The sequence below is a fragment of the Callithrix jacchus genome, chromosome X (assembly GCF_049354715.1).
Source record: "Callithrix jacchus isolate 240 chromosome X, calJac240_pri, whole genome shotgun sequence".
NCBI lineage: Eukaryota > Metazoa > Chordata > Mammalia > Primates > Cebidae > Callithrix > Callithrix jacchus.
The window spans coordinates 68,820,189-68,844,155 of record NC_133524.1 but is presented as its reverse complement, the minus strand read 5'-3'; the positions used below and the strand labels follow the sequence as shown (position 1 = coordinate 68,844,155).

At 40.9% G+C, this 23,967-nt stretch overlaps 1 protein-coding gene across 2 annotated transcripts in view; it reads right to left on the bottom strand.

Annotated features, from left to right (window-relative positions):
* Positions 1-21,668, bottom strand: part of OGT (O-linked N-acetylglucosamine (GlcNAc) transferase) — a 43,367-nt gene extending 21,699 nt beyond the window's left edge. The window contains exons 1-5 of one of the 2 annotated variants that reach the window (XM_002762977.5): positions 21,405-21,668; positions 18,419-18,599; positions 16,691-16,934; positions 9,695-9,763; positions 6,306-6,422 (exon numbers count right to left, since the gene is read on the bottom strand). In XM_002762977.5, the coding sequence (XP_002763023.1) occupies positions 6,306-6,422; positions 9,695-9,763; positions 16,691-16,934; positions 18,419-18,599; positions 21,405-21,441 (648 nt within the window). In that variant the 5' untranslated portion in view covers positions 21,442-21,668. The remainder of the gene's footprint in view (positions 1-6,305; positions 6,423-9,694; positions 9,764-16,690; positions 16,935-18,418; positions 18,600-21,404) is intronic. The other variant, XM_002762978.6, reaches the window with a different exon arrangement.
* Between the last annotated feature and the right edge of the window lie 2,299 nt (positions 21,669-23,967).

Below are 23,967 nucleotides of genomic sequence, written 5' to 3'. Positions count from 1 at the left end.
CTGGCCAGGATGGTCTCGAACTCCTGACCTCAGGCGATCCACCCATCTCGACCTCCCAAAGTGCAGGGATTACAGGCTTGAGCCATGGCACCCACCTCTTTTTTTTTTTTTTTTTTGAGATGGAATCTTGCTCTGTCACCAGGCTGGAGTGGAGTTTTGCCATGTTGGCCAGGATGGTCTTGAACTCCTGACCTCAAGTGATCCACCTGCCTTACCCTCCCAATGTGCTGGGATTACAGGTGTGAGTCACTGCACCCAGCCAGTGTTTTGATTAAAGTTTGCATTTACCATATTATAGGAGTATCTTTCTTGATCAGCAGTTCCCTTCCTTGGTTGCACATGAGGAGCTTATAAAAGATCTGGATAGGCCAGGCACAGTGGCTCATGCTGCGCACCTGTAGTCCCAGCTACTTGGGAGGCTGAGGCATGAGAATTGCTTGAACCCAAGAGGCAGCAGTTGCAGTGAGCCAAGATTGTGCCACTGCGCTCCAACCTGGGTGACAGAGCAAGACTGTGTCCAAAAAAAAAAAAACACCAAAAGGTATTTAAGACACTATGTTTATTAAACATAGATAAAGAACACTTCCTTTGCTGGGTACAGTAACTCATGCCTATAATCCCAGCACTTTGCAAGGCCAAGGTGGGTGGGTCACTTGAGGCCAGGAGTTCGAGACCAGCCTGGCCAACAGGGCGAAACCCTGTCTTTACTAAAAATACAAAAAAAATTAGGCGGGCATGGGGGCAAATGCCTGTAATCCCAGCTGCTTGTGAGGCTGAGGCAGGAGAATTGCTTGAACCTGGGAGGCAGAGATTGCAGTGAGCCGAGATCATGCCACTGCACTCCAGCGTGGGTGACAGGGTGAGACTCTGTCTCAAATTAATAAAAAATAAAGAACACTTCATCTTCACTTAGATGGCAACTCTGTAGTAAACATGGCATGATGCATTTCATTTAGATTGTCTGTAGTGATAGCTGTCCACCCCGAAAACTTTTAAACTTTATAATAGAAATGTTTAAACATATACAAGAGCAGAGGAAGATAACTCCCAAGTCTCCATTATCCATTTTCAACAATTCATATATCATGTTCGATCTTATTTAATCTATACTCCAACCTACTCCGCCTCTTCCCAGATCATTTTGAAGCAAAGCCCAGACATATTCCATTCCAAAATATTTCAATATGTAGCGCAGGGACAATACAAGAATGCTTTTTCCTCCCAACCTAACCATAATACCATTATCATACCTAACAACAACAATTAAAAAAAAAAAAAAGATAGCAATTCCCTAATGGTCAGGTATGGTGGCTCATGCCTATAATCCTAGCACTTTGGGAGGCCTAGGCAGGCAGATTGACTGAGTTTAGGAGTTCGAAACCAGCCTGGGCAACATAGCAAAACCCTGTCTCTACTAAAAATACAAAAAATTAGCCGGGCATGGTGGTACAGGCCTGTAGTCCCAGCTACTCCAGAGGCTGAGGCAAGAGAATCACTTGAGCTCAGGAGGTGAAGGTTGCAGTGAGCTGAGATCACACCACTATACTCCAGCCTGGGCAATAGTGTGAGACCCTATCTCAAAAAAAAAAAACATTCAGTGGTCCAATTTCTCATTAACTGAGTCAGGATCCAAATAAGACCCATATAATTTGTCCATGTGCTTGAATTTCTTTTAATTCTTTAAAAGTTTATTCATTTTTGAGATGGAGTCTCACTTACTCTGTCACCCAGGCTGGAGTGCAGTGGCATGATCTCAGCTCATAGCAACCTCCACCTGCTGGGTTTAAGTGATTCTCCTGCCTCAGCTCCCAAGTAGCTGGGATTACATACACAGGCCACTGCACCCAGATTTTTGTTGTTGTTGTTGTTTTGTATTTTAAGTAGAGACAGTGTTTCACATGTTGGCCAGGCTGGTTTCCAACTCCTGACTTCAAGCGATCCACCCACCTCGGCCTCCCAAAGTGCTGAGATTACATGCATGAACCACCATACCTGGCCTAAAAGTTTAATTTAAATCTCCATTTTTATTACTATAATTTGTTGAAGTAAGGTCAGCTTCCCAAAGTTTGAATTTTGCTGATTGCATCCCTATGGCGTCCTTTAATATGTTGTTTCCTGTCCCATGTATCGCCTGTAAATTGGTAGGTAGAACTAGAAGCTTAATTCAATTTGTGTTCTTTTCTTTTTGTAAGACTTCTTCACCGGTGAGATTGTTTACCACAAGGTACTTAATACCTGACTGTATCTCTTTTTTGTCACTGATAAACGCTTAAACTATTAACAGTGATACTCTATCATTCCTTCTTCACTTATTAGCTGGAATGCTTTTATAAAGATAAACTTCCCCCGTCAACTATTGGGTTATTCTATGGTCCAGTTCATACAGGAGAGGGAAGACAAATGCTTTATTCTTCTAATCTTTAAGTTTTAAGTTGACATATAATTGTGTATATTTATGGGATACAATGTGATGGTTTGATCCATATATACATTGTAGAAAGATTCGACAAAGCTAATTAACATATCCATTACCTCACTATTTTTTGTGGTCGAGGAAATTAAAAATCTATTCTTTTTGCAATTTTGAAATATACATTATTAACAACTGTGGTCACCATGCAGTACTACAGATCTTTAACTAAAGCATTCCTCCAGTCTAACTGAAACTTTGTGTCCTTTGATCAATAGTATCTCCCTTTTCTCCATCCCTCCTCCCTGCAAGCCTCCGGTAATCACCTTTCTACTCTGTTTCTATGAGATCTACTTTAAATCACTTTAATTTTCTGTGCCTGGCTTATTTCACTTAGCATAAAGCACAAACAATAAAAGCAAAGATATGCAAGACTGAATCAAACTAAAAAGCTTCTGCACAGTAAACAATTAACAGAGTGAAGAGGCAACCCACAGGTCAGGAGAAAGCATTTGCAAACTCTACTTAAAGGGATAAGGAACTCAACTCAGTAGCAAATATGCCCATTAAAATACACGCAAAGGATCTAAATAGACATTTCTCTTTTTCTATTCTTTTTTTTTTTTTTTTTTTTTTTTGAGACGGAGTTTCGCTGTTGTTACCCAGCCTGGAGTGCAATGGCACGATCTCAGCTCACTGCAACCTCCGCCTTCTGGGTTCAAGCAATTCTCCTGCCTCAGTCTCCAGAGTAGCTGGGACTACAGGCGCACACCGCCATGCCCAGCTAATTTTTGTATTTTTAGTAGAGACAGGGTTTCACCTTGTTGACCAGGATGGTCTCGATCTCTTGACCTGGTGATCCACCCGCCTCGGCCTCCCAAAGTGCTGGGATTATAGGCATGAGCCACTGCACCCGGCTTTTTTTTTTTTTTTTTTTTTTTTTTTAAATAGAGACAGGGTTTCACCATGTTGGCCAGGCTGGTCTCCAACTCCAGACCTCAGGTGACCCACCCGCCTCAGCCTCCCAGAGTGCTGGGATTACAGGTGTGAGCCACCACACCCAGCCTAAATAGACATTTCTCAAAAGTAGTACAGGCCAGGCACAGTGGCTCATGTCTGTAACCCCAATACTTTGGAAGGCTGAGGTGGGAGGACCACTTGAGCCCAGGAGTTTGAGGTTGCAGTGAGCTATTATGACACCACTGCACTCCAGCCTGGGCAACAGAGCAGAACCTCATCTCAAAAAAAAGGCAAGCAGATATATAAAAATATTTTCAACATCACTAATCATCAGGGAAATGCAAAATAAAACCATAACGAGTTAGCATCTCATACCTGTTAGTATGGCTATTAACAAAAAGGCAGTAACAAGTGTTAGTGAGGATGTAAAGAAAAGGGAAGCCTTGTAACTGATGGGGTCATAATTAGTATAGCCATTTTGGGAAACAGTATAAGGTTCCTCAAAAGCTTTATTCTTCTCTTTTTAACCAGTTTTCAAAGGAATCACTCCTTATAAGCCTTCCAAAGGTGACCAATGAATTTTTTAGGATAATTATAAGCTCATAGATTTAAACATATTTGATAAGTTTCAGTATATTTCAGTTATTATTCCTATTGGTGCTCAAGTCCCCATCTTTAGCCAGTAGGAACCTTCTCAAGTTACTTCCTGAGTCCTTTGACACAAAGTAATGTCAAAGCTTCCTTGCTTTCTGGTGTAACAAGGCATTTCAAAAAATTGTTTACATTCCCTGCCCCAGACCTGGAATCTGCCTTTTCACCAAGAAGCCTTGCTTCTTTAAAGCCCATTTATAAAAAACATTTTTAATTACTAAAGTGTATTTTCTTTGAGACAGGTCTCACTCCATCAGCCAGGCTGGAGTGCAGTGGCATGATTACAGCTCACTACAGACTCAAACTCTCACACCTCAGGTTATCCTCCCATCTCCCCCTCCCCAGTAGCTGTGACTACAGGCGTGCGCCACCCACTCCTGGCTATTTTTTGTATTTTCTTTGTAGAGATAGGGTCTTACTATGTTGCCCAGGCTGGTCTCAAACTACTAGGCTTAAGCAATCCTCCCACCTAAGCCTCCCAAAGTACTGGATGACAGATGTGAGCCACTGCACACAGCCTAAAGTACATTCTGAACACAAAACTGGAAACTGCCATACCATGTACTGTCCAGCAAATACTCCAATAAAGATGTTCCTCAACTTAGGATGGGGTTACGTCCTGATACACCCATCATAAATTAAAAATATCTTAAGTTGAAATACATTTAAAACACCAAACATCCTAGCTTGGCTTTTTTTAGACGGGGTCTCACTTTGTTGCCCAGGCTGGAGTACAGTGGTACAATCTTGGCTCACAGCAGCCTCCAGCTCCTGGGCCCAAGTAATCTTCCCACCTCAGCCCTGCAAATGGCTGGGACTATAGGAGCGCCACCACCACACCCAGCTAATTTCTGTAGAGACAGGATCTCATTATGTTGTCTGGGCTGGTCTTGAATTCCTAAGCTCAAGCAATCTGCCCTCCTCGGCCTCCCAAAGCACTGGGTATCCCAGGTGTGAGCTACTGCAGCTGGCCCACCTAGCATAATTTTAAACATGCTCAGAACACTTAGATTAGCCTATAGCTGAGCAAAATTGTCTAACACAAAGCCCTTTTTGTAAACTTTAATATGAATTTTAATTCCAACGTTTATTTTAGGTTCGGGGTACACATGCAGGTTTGTTACATGGGTAAATTGTGTCACAGCAATTTGCTATACAAATGATTTTGTCACCCAGTAGTGAGCATAGTAACCAGTAAGCAGTTTTGCTACCCTCACCCTCCTCCCACCCTCTACCCTCAAGTAAGCGCCACTGTTCCCCTTTGTGTCCATGTGTACCCAATGCTTAGCTCCCACTTATAAGTGAAAACATGCAGTTATTTGGTTTCCTGTTCCTGCATTAATTCGCTTAGGATAATGACCTCCAGCTGCATCCACGCTGCTGCAAAGGACATGATTTCATTTTTGATGGCTGCATGATATTCCATGGCATATATGTACCATTTTTTTTAGCCCACCGTTGATGGGCATCTAGGTTGATTCCATGTCTCTGCTATTGTGAAAAGTGCCATGATGAACATATGCATGCATGTGTCTTTATGGTACCTTTTTATTTTTTAATCTTAGGAAAAGGGCCTCACTCTGTCACTCAGGCTAATTGCAATGGCATAGTCATAGCTCACTGCAGCCTCTAACTGCCATGCCCAAGTGATCCTACTGCCTCAGCCTCCTTTTTATTTTATAATAGTGTGTTGGGTAGCTCACATAATTTACTGAATGTTCTACTGAAAGGGAAAACCAGAATGGCTACATGGGTACTAAAAGTAAGATTTCTATTGAATGTGTATCTCTTTTGTACCACTATAAAGTTGAAAAAATTTTTTTTTTTTTTTTTTTTTGAAACGGAGTTTTGCTCTTGTTACCCAGGCTGGAGTGCAATGGCGCGATCTCGGCTCACCGCAACCTCCGCCTTCTGGGTTCAAGCAATTCTCCTGCCTCAGCCTCCTGAGTAGCTGGGATTACAGGCACGCGCCACCATGCCCAGCTAATTTTTTGTATTTTTAGTAGAGACGGGGTTTCACCATGTTGACCAAGATGGTCTTGATCTCTTGACCTCATGATCCACCCGCCTCAGCCTCCCAAAGTGCTGGGATTACAGGCTTGAGCCACCAAGCCCGGCTCTGAAAAAATATTTAAGTCAAATCATTGTTTGCTGTAAGTCATGTACTGCCTATACTGCCAGAGAAAGATAATATGACTGGTTAAGACCTGTTACTTAGTTCTAGTAACAACACTCTACACATGCAAGCACTTCAAAAATACCAATTATTAATTTAATGACTAACCTTTTCAAAGTGATGAATTGCAAGCCAAATTTCCCCTTGTGCATTGAAAACACAGCCAAGATTACTCCAAGCTACTGCAAAGTTCGGTTGCGTCTCAATTGCTTTCAAATAACATGCCTTAGGAGGGGTTAATGAAAGAAGATGGGAGGGAAAGGAGGTAAAGGGAAAGGGGAAAATTTGTAAAGGGGAAAAAAAAAAGATCGGGGGGGGGGAAGAAGGTGATATCATTATTCCTTCTCTGACCAGCCAAAAGTGACCCTGCAGCATAGGCTCGCTTGCGCCAAAACTAATGCGCTGCCACAGCTGGCTGCTCCTGCGCCTGCGCCACCAGAACCCAAGTGCAAACCACCATGTTCAGTTCTGCCAACCAAAGACCAACCCTTACACTGAGACTTAACTAGGAAGTCAGTTGCTATAAGACTTTATGCTAGAGTTCTCTTACCCAAACAACTAAGGGCTTTTGTCATGTTTTTAAGTGCCATCTAGAGGGCGCAACTTGGGGCCAAGTTTTCCTACCCCCACCATTTCCCAAAGTGTGTTCTATGAGGTGTTAAGAGGTATGGCTGAAAAAAAAAGGAGTTCATGATCAAATAAATTCAGAAAACAGGTTTCTTTATTATAGGACTTACCTAAGCCTTTAATAGTATAACAAGGTTCCCTGAACTTAGTTGACCATGGAACTCTTCTTTCATTGGGCATTTTATTAAAATACTATGAAACACATTTTGGGAAATGCTGCTCTTCAACAATGTTCCTAACTAACATCAGAACTATGCTACTAAGGAGAAAAATGTCTTTCTGCCAGGTTGGATATCACAAAGCCAGGCTTTAAGTTACATTCTCACAATGCCCCTCTCCCAAGGAGGACTGAAGCTGAAACCTCACATAACAGGATTGCACCTAGGTTGAGGTCCCTGTAATGCGAGCGCAAACATCGCTTGCGCAACCTAACAGCATCGCACTGCGCAATCGCTGCGAACTGCTGCGCTACATAGAACACCCCTAGACGCAGCAAACGGCCAACCAGATCCATTAATCTACTAGACAGGCCCATAGAGAATATTTGTTTAATGAGATTAGTTGGACTCGAGGTATATTAAAACCCAATTTTATCCAAAAAGGCTACAGAATAGGACTGAGAGAGCCAGTCAATCAGATTACTCATCTAGTCAACCGTTCACAGGGGCTCATTCGCACGCAATGCGCATTAACGCTGCGCAGCCTTTGCGCTACTGCAGGGTCACAGCTCATCATCAGAAGAGCAGAATGCTGCAATCCAAACAAAGAAGAAAAAAGGAAAAAAAATGAACAACAAGAAGAGTTAGAAGCTTTTACTAAGTAAATTATCTCTAATAATTTTTAATATCAATTAACTTTTACTTATCTTTGACAGAATTGTGGCTATAGTATAAAACATTCTCTTACATAACTTGCTTGTAAATAAAATTATTTTAAGCTGTTTCTGAAGCCACAAGACAGAAGATTCAGGCATGGAGGCAAATTGTTTTGCTGTGGCAGTTACAAACCCGTTACCATATTTCTCATCATGTGACTTTTCGGTGCGTTCCTTGCTGGAAGAGGAGGAGGAGGTTGTGTGTCTGCCCTAGATCCAGGCCTCGAGCTCCCTTCAGCGAGGCACCTTACGCATGGAATAGGAGGTTTCACCCACCTGAAACCTTCTAAATACAATATCAATGGTGAAAAACCAAAAACAAGAGAGAAAATAAAAACAAGATCATTAGTAAAAGTTCAACAAAGCAATTGAAATTCTTTGGATGTCTATTACATATGGGAATGAGGACAGTCTCAAGTCTGTAACATGGGAAACATGCAGAAGGGAGAGGGTTAATCAGGGCTATTGCATACAGCAGGGATTTTTGCTGGAAGAAAGGCTCTTCATTTTCTACAAAGACAACTTAATTTTGCTTCCATCTACTAGGAATATGCTGGCTTGAATTTTCAAATGCACTGATTACAAAAGAAATACATTGCATTTCACTCAAGAGTATTTTCTTGTTTACTAAGTTCTCACAAAAAACAGAATAACATTTTTCAAACTAGGTGTCTCCAGAGCTCTGAAATAAAGAAGTCAGCAACCTAAGGCAGGCGCAACGTCTCAGCCTAAACCGATCTCTAAAGCTGCAGTGAAGTGCAATTCATGTTAGCTGTCCGCTTGGTGGGGTGACAATTAATAGGAGCTTATCAAATGTTTGTTCTATAAATTACCAATTAGATTTATCAGCTAAGATTGAAATCAATTACAGTTCATTAGCTGGCAACCTACATAAGGTTAATCCAAAATGTCAGCAGAATTTATGAGCTATGCACTTCAAACTAGTGCCTTTTAACATTAGATGGTGCTGAAAAGCCTTCTCCCTCCCTGGATGAAGCAGTCAAACAGACAGCTACGCTGCGCATACACTCCACGCATTAGCATGCGCGTGGGGCTCAGAGCAACAGGTGGGAGTTTCAGAAGCATTCTGGTTTCTCCCCACTCCTCACCCCTGCAGCGCGGTTGCGTAAGGTGGCTTGTAACAAGACAACTGCATTTATAAATTTAATTTTAAATTATACCAAAAGCTTTAATTAACCCAACCTGGTGTTCAAATTCATTATTTGGAAACACAGAATGCTAAAAGCCACCTTTCCACTTTGGCAAGTTTTCTTTCGATCAGTCCATTTCCGAAACAAACCAGCTTTGTCCTTCTGACCTTTTTTTTTAAGGGGTTGGGGTGGGAAGGAATAAAAGAAGGAAATGAGGAAGAAAAGAAGGTAGACAACTAGGATTGGAAAAGAGGAAAAAGGAATTTGGGAAGGGAGTGGAGACAAGAAGGGACAGGATGTTCCAATTATTAATTTGCAATCATTTTAACAGCCTTTCTTCCACTGTAAAAAGGGTGAGGAAGATGAAGGGAGGAAGGTTAAATAAGAATTTTAAATGCCAGTATTACAGGGTAACATTTGGATGAAATTCTTCTCCACTTACAAGCCACAAAAGGACTTAGAAGAGCAGCATTTTCAATGGCACCTGCATCATATAGGAGTCTTGAGCCAAATCACAGGCGCTCTGCTTGTCACCAGCAGGCAAGCCTCAGATTTGAAGGAATGTTATTTACTCCCACATAAGATCATGACGGAGCCCAATGTTATAAAGATGGTCTAGCTCAGCAGAAAGGCTCCAAAATGTTCAGGTTCTTGCTTTACCCCCAGATTTAGAACAGATATGCCAAAGCCTGGCCCTGCTCTAGTCTGAGGCGATTCATGCCATCAGTTTTCATCAGTTTCAAAGGACTGTTTTGTGAAGATAGCTCAATGAAGAGTTGAAGACTTGGCAAAAAGTACAAGTTTTCATAACACTGATGTTTAAATGTGTTCTATCAAACACCTACCTTGGCTTCTTCCAAGCGACCCAGGGCTTTGAGCAGGTTCCCCAGGTCACTGCGAACACAGTACAAATCCTAGAAACCCAGAGACACTCTGTCATTAATTATATTCTGCTTTGTCAATTAAAAATATCTTGAAGTCACTTTTAAGCATCTAGCTCCCTGACACTTTATTTTATCAACTAAAGATACTGCCTGACAAACTTCAGTGCAGGACCACAACTCCTCATCCACAATTCCAAATCCAAAAAAATTCGAAAAACTCATTTGAGGGTTAAACCTGACCGTAAGTGACATGAAACTATTTATAGAATTGAGTCATCTCACTTAGTATGAATACATGTATCTTTTGCTGCAGAAATATAAATGTGTTTTACTAGAAGGTACTGCTCCAGACCTGTCTGGGTGTTTTAATATATGGCATTATCTTTCTAAAATCCAAAAATTCTGAATTTTGAAATGCATTTGGCCCCATTAGTTTCACATAAAAGACTACAGGACCTTACTAGAGCTTCTCTCCTCCCCAAATGTCAGTCACATTAAAAATATATTTATCGGGCCGGGTATGGTGGCTCACGCCTGTAATCCCAGCACTTTGGGAGGCCGAGGCATGAATATCACATGAGGTCAGGAGTTCGAGACCAACCTGACCAACATGGTGAAACCCCATCTCTACTAAAAATATAAAATTAGCTGGACATGGTGGTGCGCCCCTGTAATCCCGGCTACTTGGGAGTCTGAAGCAGGAGAATCAGTTGAACCCAGGAGGCAGAGACTGCAGTGAGCAGAGATCGTGACACTGTACTCCAACCTGGGCAACAGAGAGAGACTCTGTCTTAAAAAAAAATAAAAGAAATATATATCTCTCTCTCAAATATTTGTCCAACTATGATATTCAAGGTTATGATGAATCACTCCTGTATCAAGGACCTAAAATTTTCCAGAGTGGAAAAAAACATATTTAGCAAATGACTACCTATGAGCAAACCTACCCTTAGGCTGACAGGCACATTCAGAAATCCTGACTTAATTTCACTATCAGGCAAAAGGATTACCATCCAACCAAAGCCTCAATCCTGGCACCTGCCACTAGATTACTCATTAGTATTAAGTGCCATTAGAGTTGAGTGGGTGAATAATGAAAGCAGTTGACTCTGCTTTTTATTAGCAGCTCAAATGTGCTGCCAGTCATCTGACTCACCAGTCCGCTCATCAGGATGAGACACTCATCAGAACAGAGAGCTTAAATTTTTATTTGCCCTATTTTGCCATTGTCAGTCATATCTATCAGTCAACAAGCAGAAACAACCGTTCTATCGGTGAAAGAGCCTTAAATTAAGTCCTACAAAGTGAAATTTTGTCAACTGTGCCAAAGAATCATCATACATATGATTTGCTCTGTAACCGTATTATGGTTTCCAGAATCAGTTGATTAATTCTGATAAACAGCTTTTGTGGTTGTATAGTATCATACATCAGGTGAACCAAAAAGTCTGCCAACAAAGTATAGGCTACCACACAACAATCTTACAGTCAGCCATGCTGTCCTTCAAGCAGTGACTGATGTTCTAAAGAGTAAGGTTGTCTCCCATCACTTCTAGCACAAAAGGCTAATACTAATCATCAAAACATCAAAGGTACCATTAATCTTATTTGACTTCTCCTCTAATTAGACTAGGCACTTTTTAACACTATACTCTCAGAAGTAATGAATTATATGATCTTGCTATCTACTTTGTATGGTTATGTTTTTTCTAAACTTAAAGGTTACTCCTGTTTTGGCAAACCATGACTGCATAATCCAATTCATTCATACAAGCTCCTTCTACTACTTGATAATTGTGGTTATATATGTTTGGACTTTCACCAACTCCTATGCCATTTCTAAGCCATAATAATCAGAAGTCTCCAAAAATGACTGTAATGGCTATACGTGGTAGCCAACTGTTGCATAATTTTATTACCCTCTAGTTTCTATAAACTCTTGGATGGATGCCACTTAAGTCCTGACAGTCTGTCTGTCTATCTATCTATCTATCTATCTATCTTTGGTTGTTATCATCTAGATCCATCACAGCATACTAAATCAAGTTAACACAATGCTCACAGTTAAAAATAGATTATCTTCAAGATTACTATAAGCTAATCAATAAGGCAGTTTTAGAAAAAGACAAAATGTCCTATTAAATATAACAGTGAAATCCAATTCTCCTGTTTGGGGATCCAAACCTGTGTGCATGAACAGCTAATTTCTAGAAAATGCAAGGACACCACCATTCTCCCAAAAGTTCAAAACCTAAGACATCAATTCTACCTCATCTGTCAAATCAAAATGTTTTTGACAATTATATTTCTCAAAGGTAGCCCATTCTATCCATCCCAGGTTAATACATTTCATGCAAACTGTTATTCAATTCAAAAACATGCCTGGAACTGTAGGGAAAAGAAATTAATAGAATCCTTATCATCAAGGGGCTTACAATCTATGTGAAAAGACAAGGCACACACTAAATGCCCATACAGTAGTAAAGAATTTTAAGAGAAATAAATGATGAGCTCATAGAAGTTTAAGCTGGGCCTTGAAGGATGAGTAGGGTTTTAACAGACAAAGAAGGAGAGCACGGTATACCAGGGAAAATCATGTGAATAAAAGTAAGGAGATGGAAATGAGTAAGATTTTCCTATAGAACTATTCCTCCTAAGATTACATCAGTTTCCTGCCTTTGCTCCTAGAGCCTCCCACCCCCACCAGCCACAACATCTAGGCACATACATACATATGAAGTAAAATCAGGTCGATAAAAACCTACAGTAATTCTCAATTGCCTCTCAAATTAAATTCAAACTCCTCAGCCTCTCTATTCTTTCTAAATCTTCCAATTGACTCTCCTCTACTACATTCACTTCTTGTTACTACTTGACTCACCACTTCAGCCAAGAAAGTCTACTTGCTATTTACCTTCCTACAGAATGCTTAGGTTATAAGCACCCACTCGAGGAAATCTTCTGATTAATACTCTCCAACAATTATCATCCGAGGAGCTTACTCCATTTTTTCCTTTATGGGTCAGGTCCTGTCTTACATTATCACCCGCCAACTTCCCACACAAAACATCTCCCCAGTTCCTAACAAAGCACTGCCCGCACAGTAAGTACTCAGGTATTTAAATGTGACATTTGCACAGCAACGTTAACAAAAAGCAAAACAGAGAAGAATAGAAATGTATGGTTTTCTACAGTGCAGCTGTATAAGTGAGGCTCAGCAGTAATAAATAATATGACAGGAACACACATGATGGCCAGGATGCCAGCAGCTCTCAGTTCTGCACATCCACAATCAAAGCACAAGCAACAGTTCAATGACCTATAGATTCAGAAACGGACCTGTTTAAAACAACTCAGGGTTACAGCCATTATACAAAGGACAATTTTATACATAATCTGTAAAAGGAATTGCCAGATATAGGCAACTCTAGTGAGTCATCATGTAAAAGAACATGTGCTGCCACTGCAAGGTGCTATCTGCAATAGCACCTTCAAATACAACAGAATGGCCAGGCACAGTGGTTCACGCCTGTCATCCCAACACTCTGGGAGGCTGAAGCAGGAGGATCACCTGAGGTCAGGAATTCAAGACCAGTCTGGCCAACATAGCGAAACCCCGTCTCTACTAAAAATACAAAAAATTAGCCAGGCGTGGAGGCAGGCGCCTGTGATCCCAGCTTCTTGGGAGGCTGAGGCAGGAGAATCGTTTGAACCCAAGAGGCAGAGGTTGCAGTGAGCCAAGATCCCACCACTACACTCCAGCCTGAGTGATAAGAGCGGAACTCCATTTCAAAAAAAAAAATACGACAGACTAAAATCTTAGCAAAATTATGAAACCACCCAACATTATAGAATTCCGAATGTAAAAAATGAGATAGGTGTCTCAAAAAATTTCTATAATCAAGTCACAGAGAACAACTTCTAAATTGACATATCTATTAACTTAAAAAGATAAACGCTGTCAGTTACCAAAGTTACCAAGGATATTACCTTAACATTCTACTCTTTCACTGCTCCAAAACCAAAATAACATGAGCTTCTTTAACCATTTTTCATAGAATGCCAACTACATCTGTGATTTAGGTTCACAATGTACTAATGATACATTTAAGCACTGTCAACAAGAACATAAGGAACAGACTCATGATTCTACCAGTACTGAAATGACAATGGGCATTTGACAGTAAATTTAAATCTAATTGAAACTTTAGATATCCTGAAATAAATTAAAATATGATGACTATGGCAATATTTGGTTGAAATCAAGGGAGTTTGCACAATCCCATTTTCATTCTTGTTGATAAAAACAGTAATAAATAAGTAAAGCACCACCTTCCACTGGAAGAAACATAGAACCAGATGAGAACACATGGCCATTCAATGCATTTAAGAGGTAATCCCATGATTTATATTAGTGCTAACTCACTTCCTTAGTAGGGTACAACAATAAGCTTCCTGTTAACAGCAGGTTAGATATTAAATGGACATGGTTCCATCTCTCACTTTAGTTTTCCTTCTCAACATACTCCTACTGCTTGGTATACTAGCAGTAGCAACGACTGCTCTGCTACACACACAGGCCACTGGAAACCTGACCCAAGGGCATCAGTTAAAGATGGTAAGGACCACAGCTGTGTAAGAGGGTACAAAATCAACAAGAGTAGAATCAACCTGATTAATAAAGGGAAAGAACTTACTGTGACAACTGGGTAGAGGTGAGCCCTGAGCCCTGGGAAAAATAGGCTACAAGGCCCAGTGGCAACACATACTGGGCTCCCTAAAACTTTATGTGGGTAGCTAGATTAGTACTGCAATAAAACTTATAAGAAGTCACTCAAATTTATATTAGTGCTATCTCACTTGTATTAGTGTGTGTATATATGCACACACACAGAGTATCTCTGAAAAGATAGACACGAAATTAGTTTCATTTGCTACCTCCAAGAGTGCTAACTGGAGGTATTCACAGTATTGATTCAAAAACCAATACATGCTGGGCGCAGTGGCGCGTGCCTGTAGTCCCAGCTACTCGGAAGGCTGAGGTGGGAGGATCACTTCAGCCCAGGAGTTCTGGGATATCGTGCATTATGCCAATTGGGTGTCCGCACTAAGTTTGGCATCAATATGGTGACCTCCTGGGAATGGGGGACTATCAGGTTGCCTAAGGAGGGGTGAACCGGCCCAGGTGGGAAACAGAGCAAGTCAAAACTTTGTGCTGATCCACAGTGGGACTGCACCTGTGAATAGCCACTGCACTCCAGCCTGGGCAACATAGCGAGACACCGTCTTTTTATATATTTATTTATTTAATATATATTATATATATTTGTTTAATATATATTATATATATATTTGCTTAATATATATTACATTTAATATATAATATATATTTGTTTTATATATTATATATATATTTATTTAATATACACACACACAAACACACACACACACACACACACACATATATACACACACATTTAGAAGCTGCGTGTAGTGAAACACGCCGGTAGTCCCAGCTACTCTGGAGACTGAGGCAGGAGGACTGCTTGAGCCCAGGAGTTTTGAGTACAACCTGGGCAACATAGCAAGACTCCATCTTTTAAAAAAAAATGTTTTTAAGCAATGGATTTTTTGAAAAGGACATGTCTAAACTCTCAAAATTAACTTAAAAAAAAATACGTCATCATGAAAAGTGACTTCGGATCTTTGAGCAAAGTACTAAATTTAGTTTCAGTTTCTTAACCAATAAAATGGAGATTAAGGGACAGCAGGATATGATCAATGGTTTTGGAACTGTACTCCAGGGCTGCTTTGATGGGTGGGTGCCCTCTGGGCATATCATCCCACTTTTATTTCTTTTCACTTCAACATTTGCTTTGAAGATATTCACGCTCAGCTTTTAATGTCTATTAATACTTCATTACTAGCTTTGTGATCCCAAGAAAGCCACATAACCTGAGTCCATGTTTTTTTTAAAAAAAAATTGGTAAAATTAGAAATATCATCTATGTTTAACAATTATTATGAGGATTAACTAAGACCAATAATTTGAAGCTATCAGTAGAGTGTCTGACCACACAGACTTTCAGTAAATGGTAGCTAAAACAAACTATTAACCATTTCCAGGTTGGTTACAAAACTGAATGTTGACAGTGTAACTTGGGAACTTTTTCTAGATTTCTGTAATTCCACTATCACTTACCTCTTAAGTTTACATCTACTTTCTCTAACTACATCAAAAGTTCTGAGGGAAAGTCTTATGTTTTTGTATCTTTCGGAGATCCTAAACACAGTATGAACTTAAGGTCTGCCAGCTGGGCCTCACTTGTTCCCAGAACACATCTGCAACTTAGACAAAAAAAATTTTTTAACTAATCGAAAGCCCAGTGTAATTAGTATCATCTAAATTCTATCACTTCTAATTACATTGAGAGAAAAGACACTAAGATATTGAGGAAGAAATTTTGTAGCCTAGTTTTCACATCACTAATCCATATACTGGCATCTTGTTTTAAACCATTTTATATTACAGATTTTACAGGTTAAAACCCATTAGCCACTATTCCTTGAAAATCAATTAACCTGCAAACACTTATCAGAATTTATCCAAAGTTAACCACAACAGAAAAAAGTCATGTGCCCTGTACTTTATAGGTGTTATTTTAAAATTGATGTAGTTTCTTGAAATAAGAATTGTTTTTTAATATAACTTGGTGTTATTTTTAAATTGATGTAGTTTCTTGAAATATTATGTTTTTTAATATAACTTGCTAAATAAAACAAATATTTTAGCACAACACAGACCAGCTAAAAGCAATTTCACCAATTTAAGGACATAAACATTTCTAAGCTTTTGACTTTACTCCATGCAAAAACCTACTTTAGTGTCTGAAATACCACACTACGTTTCTCTCTGGGTTTCTAGGAAGGGAAAATAACCATTAAAATTTTACTCACAGGATTGTACTGAAGAGCAGAGACGTAAGCTTGTACTGCCCCTTCCATGTCACCTGCTGCTACCAAGGCGGCTGCCAGGTTAATATAACCATCGATGAAATCAGGTTTGAGACGCAATGCATGTCGATAATGCTCAATTGCCTCCTGCAACTGCCCTCTTTCCTTGTACACATTCCCCAAATTCGAATAGGCTTCTGCCAGAAGAGGGTTCTGTTTAATTGCCAGAGTGCTAAAGTGAGCAGATCTGGAAAAGGCGAGAAGTGTTAATGCATGGGTATGCATGTTACAGAAAAGAAGGTATGGCCCATATGCAACTCAAACAGTTGGAGATCTGTGCTACTGCTCATTATATAATACCTTATCTTTTAACTAGTGCATAGCAGGAAAAAATTGGGAAATCAAAGATTTTCAAAAGTAGAGGTACTCTAGATTTCAAAATGGAAAGCTTTTTCTTATGAAATAAAATTACTGGCCAGGTGCAGTGCCTCACACCTGTAATCCCAGCACTTTGGAAGGCTGAGGCAGGAGGATCACATGAGGTCAGGAGTTTGAGACCAGCCTGGCCAACATGGTTAACCGAGTCTCTACTAAAAATACAAAAAATTAGCCAGGTGTGATGGCAGGCACCTGTAATCTCAGCTACTCGAGAGGCTGAGGCAGGAGAATCACTCGAACCTCGGAGACAGAGGTTGCAGTGAGACAAGATCATGCCACTGCACTCTAGCCTGGGTGACATGAGTGAAACTCAATCTCAAAAAACTTTTTTTAATTCTAACTAGAGTCTTGTTACAAAACTACCATATTGGCCTGGTGCAGTGGCTCATGCCTGTGATCCCAGTACCTCAGGAGGCCAAGGCAAGCAGATCACCTGAGGATGGGAGTTCAAGACCAGCATGACCAATATGGAGAAACCCCTTCTCTAGCAAAAAAAAAAAAAAAAAAAATTAGCCAGGTGTGCTGGCACGCGCCTGTAATCCAGCTACTTGGGGGCTGAGGCAGGAGAATCACTTGAACCCAGGAGGTGGAGGTTGCAGTTGCGGTGAGCGGAGATCCTACCATTGCGCTCCAGCCTGGGCAACGAGAGCGAATCTCTGTCTCAAAACAAACAAACAAGAAAAAAAAAAAAACTACCACATTGGAAATCATGATCATGAAGATCAAAAATGAAAAGCTTTGTGAATGAGTCTCATTTTCCATTTGTTAAGATTTAACGATGCACATCTTTAAATGACAACTTATGAATAGGACAGGAACACAAGTTCTTCCCTTTCAATTAAGTCAACTGAAATAGGTTAAAAGCAGCACACCACAACAATGTAACAACTGCATTTGCAACTTCAGGTATGCATCTCCTGCCACAGCACATGCAACCATCACTTCTCAGCATTTCAGTCCTTCAAACTGACAGGTCTCATGAAAGGGAGACTGGATGCTCAGATATACATTGACAGTAATTTATTACCTGAACAGAGTCTGGAATGCAGCAGACCCAAGTAGAAAAATCTAGAAAAGGTCCCTAGTCACAGTGATAATATAACCACCACCACAAAAGGAAGGAGAAAAACTGGCAGCTGGGCATGTCACAAGTGGGCAAGAGAGCAGATGTGTGTTGGCGGCTCAGTTGAAACCCGGTACTGGAAAAATTTCAAGTTCAAATATTTAAGTATCATTTTTCAAGCTCAGCACCCAGAGGCAGCAATCACCAGTAGGTACCCCCACATCTCCTACCTGTCCAGCCTTCGACACTGGAAGTGTATAGATGAAAGTAATAAAAGCACACCAGTATTGTCTGGCTCTTGTCTCCAGAGCTGCATGCAGTGTCTCTCAGCTGCCTCAAAATCTCCTGCCTGATATTCTCGATGTGCCAACTCAGCTAACCCTTGGAAGGAAAGCATACGTTTCGTTGGTTCTGGAGAATCATCAAAACATTTGAGGGAAGGAGGGGGGAAAACAAAAAGTTAGAAATGCAAACAAAAAAATGTAAAAATATGGTATACTTAACTTAAAAATGAAAATGCTTGAAACTATGTAAAGCACTAGAGTGTCCTGCACGTTATTTATATCTCCAAGTTAACATCAAGTGCAGAATTGGTATTTTTAGAATTCACCCATTAATACTTTCTTTCCCAAACTTTCTATATTTACTTCCATATAAGATTATGTTTTAGACCAAAAATACTTTGTACTTTTAAATTATAAATCATAGGTAGCATCTAATGATTCACTGAACATTATTCCTCATACCTTAGTTAACATAAACAAAGTATTAAACATGTGATTTGCAAGGTCACAAAGATTTAATAAGATCAGAATTTAACATACTGGGAAACAATATTTTGTGCCATATTTCAGGTTGGATTTGTGGAAGTGGAGTACTGGTAATAATCTATCTCTTAACCTTAACCTCAGTAAGGACACCAGATATGTTAACTCTTTAAATTATATCAATGTGTTTGTATATTTCACAATTTAATTATTTAAAAGGACAACGTAGAAATGAGCCTAAGGGAAAAAACCAAAAAGTCAAAGTGCTATTTTTAAAACAGCTGATAAACAAGATGTTTGTCATTTGTCAAGAGCCAAAATATTTAAAGGGGTCATCAAACATTTCAAATAAAGACCCAAGATTATACTGCTCCTCTACCATCCCAAACTCACATGGGGACTAAATTGGCTAAATCTCACCCACGTTGGTTTAGCACTAACATTTTCCAAAGAGCTCTGGTATTGACTAAAGGATTAAGACATTGCAAACAAGCCTATATAAACAAGGCAGTTTCCTGCAACTGCAATGGTCAAAACATTTGAGGGGGGGGGGCGGATGGAAGCCAAAATACAAGATATTTGATAAAGCGCAAAAGAATGAATAAAAGCACTTTGCTGCAAGTGACTTAATCCAGTACATAAAGATCTTTGAAGGATAGAACTAAAGCCCATAGAGGGAAAACAACTGTTTGTCACAAGTGAAAATACTTAAACTGGGAATTCGACTATAGCACTTCACTAGCTCGTTGAAATGGGAAACCATGGCCTAATTATTTAATTCTACCAAGGTTAAAGTGATGAGTTCAAATTTGAGCCCAGCTCCCCAGTCATTAGAGCTGATGAGTGTTCTGGATACTGAGGAAAGCAAAGTAAATTTCCTGACAGAATGCACAGCTGACCACCAACACAAAGAGCATTGAGACCTGCAATCCACATCTGGGAGGTTTTCTCTAATAGAAACTGTAAAATTACATTTGAGCTAAGTCTCTACAACTTCCTAGCTCCTTATTTTTACATTGTCACTTTTCAATGCCGCTTATCTGGTATTTTAACATTTGAAATAGCTTCCTCAAATAAAATAACAAATTAAAAAGGGCAAGCTAAGTACAGAATCCAGTACAGAATCTTAAACCTTTGAAAATCACTGTGGAGGAGTTAGGAGGAGAGCACGGACTAATTATTAATCCCACTCCCTACAATTACGAATAAGGTACAATTGACGATTCACCTACTACTTACAGCACAACGTCCACAAACAGTAACTAAAATCCTCGACACAGCTCAACTGAGAAACCAACAAAAAATAACCTCGCGGGAAACCTTAGAAGCGCAGCCCAATTCCCCACCCCCTTCCGCCCCAAATCGCCTCAATATGGAAAGGCAGCTGAAGGACACTCCTATAATTTGGTTGTTTTCATATTTTTAGTACCAAATGCTCGCGACTGAATTGTCTAAAAGGGCAACCGCCTGGTACTTGTGCAGCTACACTCCAGTTGCTTTACAAACTCTTCAAGCAGGGATGGAAACTTAAAAAAATGTACACCCTGTGAATAAAGAGATACTGGGCTGAAGAATGGGGATGGCAGACCCAGAGGCGGCGGCGGAGGAATACATCGAGAAAGTAACACAAAGCAAGAATTGGAAGGGCAGGGTGGTCAACGCCAAAGCAGCAGCATTGGGGTGGTTTCTCCCCCAAGGATAGGAAGTGAACAGTAGGGCTGGCTACCTTGCGAAGGGAAGGGTGTGGTTCCCCGCGGACAGGGTGGGAAATCCAGGCTGGGGGCAGCGGTGGAATTCAGTGATGGCAAAGGAAACCCCTGGAAATTTCCAATCTAAACCGGGACTCCTCAACCGAAAAAACACCAGAAAGGCACTGCCTAGTGGGAGGCTGCTCAATGTCCCCTCTTCTCGAGGTGACTTGTGGCACCATCGACGAGCTTCTGCGTCCTCGGGTGATGCAAAGTGAGGATATGATTACAACGGAACGGCACCCCCGCCCTAGATTGGCAGAGAAGGACCAAATCTGGCTAAGGGGAAAAGGCTGGAGGGGGAGGTGGAAGGAAAAAAGGAGAAGTGAAGAGCTGGATGGAGAAAACGGCTGCGAAGGAGTAAAAGGGCAGGGGTTCCAATGCAATCCATTCCACGACATTCTAAGCGCGCACGTGTGATAGAAGCGCCGGGAGAGAGTGGAAAGCTAGAACATTTACGAAATAAAAACAAAGCAAAAAAGGGAGCAAAAAGCAAGCAAGGGAGAAGGAGGAAATGTTCGGAGAGCGGACGACAGCGGAAAACCCGATCTGATCAGATGCCAGTAGATCACGAAAAGCTGAGCAATGAATGTCATTGATGTAATGGGGATGGTTAGAGGGAAGGGAGGGAGTGATAAAAGGTAGAGGACGGCGCGAGACCCCAAGGGGGCATCTGCCAAGGTAAAACGGGACACCGGTACCTGTGCTGTCGGCCACGTTGCCCACGGAAGACGCCATCTGGAGCTTCTGGAGGGAGGGCAAAAAAGAGGTAATTGGTTCTGCTGCCGCCACTACCGGCAAGAACGTATTTGGAGGTAGTAGTACAAGGGCAGCAGCTGTAGCAGCGCTCTGGAGGGCTTGAGCGGCGGCAGCAGTTACAGGCTTCGAACCCTAAGAACTCTAGTTGGCCATCTACCTAGCACGATCTTGAAATGGCGGCGACGGCTCCTCGGCCGAAACAACACGGGCCGGAACTACTTTCTGTTACAATCAAGTGCCCGCGCGGAAGTAGCCGGTAACAAGCGCCGCCAACAAAATGACTTCAAGCTGCAAAGTCGAGATCCCATGTAGTCCTCCGCGCAGTTCCCGTTGCGACAAACACCGCGGTGGAGACGGCGCATGCGGGCAGCCCTGTCAACCTGACTCTGGGTTAGGGCATTCTCAGGGGAGGGAGCGGCCAAGTTTCTTAAGAGTGTAGCGGAAGGGTAAAAACAAACACACACACGGGACGGATACCTTTTCCTCACAGCAATAAAGAAAAGTCTGTTAGCCGGTGGTGTCGTTTTAAACATAAATGTCAAAGGCGTCTAAAAAAGTTTCATCAACTTTATTCGTACAAAAACGGATGGTTACGAGTTTCGCGGATCAATTCTGAGCCAATCAATTCAGAAGATTGCATCGCAAAGACAGCTGTTCAAAAGGAGAGAGAAGGTTCCGATTTGAGCCCGTCTTCATTGTAATTTGGCCATCGATTTCAGCACTTCGATGAAAAAGAGTGATGCTTTCACAGGGCCAGTTGAATGCAGACATCTCCAGTGTTTTGCCGTATAGCCTGAAATTTCAAAATCGTTTTGGTATTTAGGAGACTCCTGCCCACGGTGATAGGGCAAATGCTTAATAACTCAGGGACTTGCCGGGCGTTTGGACTCCGAAGGCAGCCATAAAAATGTTAAAGGTGATTCATGTTCGACAAAATCCACGACTCCCCTCCACCAACAAATGATTTGTGACTTCATTTCCACCAACTAGCTCTGCAAATTGTCACAATCGGCGATTCCACTGAGCTCAAGGCAGACCAACAATGACAAATGAATTCATTTGCCGTCTGCCTTAAACCACACGTCTAGATTGAGTCATGAATTCCCTCCACTTCCTTTAACAAATCCGTTCTTATGATCCTCCTGCAGTTTCAAGTCCACTGTTTAGACATTTTGTCACACTAGCATTTATACCTCATCTTTTGTTCTAGAAACGATTTAAGGTAGCTTGCCACATCAGTAAGAAATTATTACAAGCCACTGGAGGCTACAAGTTGGATCTCTGAGAGCCTTCTTATTTCAAAAAGTCCTTGATCTAAGAAAGCAGGTCAATGAATTTCTTCAAAAAGTTTTTGCTAGCTAACCCCTTCACTACATTTTTTTAAAAAAACTAAATTGTCAAGTTCTGCTTAAGTTTCTTCAAAACAGTCGAAAAACAATTATGGAAATGACCACAAAGAAAATTCATAATGCTAATTTCTTCTATCCCATAATCAAGAGTCACCTCATGCAGTGAAAAAGACAATGATCGCTACACAAACTCTTCTGAAAATTGGGCACCAACCTCTTGTAATTTGATTTAACCGGTAAACCCCTCCCCCAACACACACACCACTACAAGTTCCCCATCTGTGATAAATAAACTCAGCTTTTCAACTTTTAGAAGAGAGTTCCCAGGTTTCACTGGCAGATGTTTAGGCCTTGCTGATGAGTGGGTGTTAGCTAATTAAAACTCTTTCTGTTGTTAAATGCAGGTCATTCTCCTACTTGTTCAGTCAATAAGTAACATTTACTAGATTCTCTATGTGCAAGATACTGTGAGGGGTGGAGGGCGCACAAAAATGAACAAAACAAATCCTCCTCTCAAGGAACCTGAAGTCTAGTTAGGTAGACTCAAAAAGCCACTAGAGAGCAATACAGAAGACTATTATTTAGGTGATAAAATATATTACTGTCTATGAATATCTAGAGAGGAAACAGGTCAGGTTGCAGGGGGTGACGAAGGCTTGATCTGGACATTGAAGAAGTGCTTGTGTGGTTTTTTTGCTGTTGTTGACATTGCTTTCTGGTTTTTTATGTGCAACTTTAAATTTAGAATCAAGTGTAATTAAAGCAGCTGAGTCTTCAACTCCAATCCCAAACTCTGCCACCCTAATAACACCATTGATGTTGCATTAGTTTTCTGCTGCTGTCTAACAAAGTATCACAAATACAGCTGCTCAAAACAACACACATTCCGCAGCAGTAGCGCCAGAGCTGGACGAGACCCGTGTTGGTGGCTGCTGCCGCTGGAAAAAAAATAGCTCCAAAGGTTGAATGAAGCTGAAGAAATACATAGATGCAGCGGCACATGCTCTCGAGGAGTGTGGGGCTAATATTCCAGAGATAAATTGGTCCCCTGGATGAAGTAACCAGTCACAAAGACTAATTAAAACTGATCTTAAAACCTTCCAGAAATCTTGTAACCTGAATAAAAGTTAGGAAAAAACTGATTTCATGGTAGTAC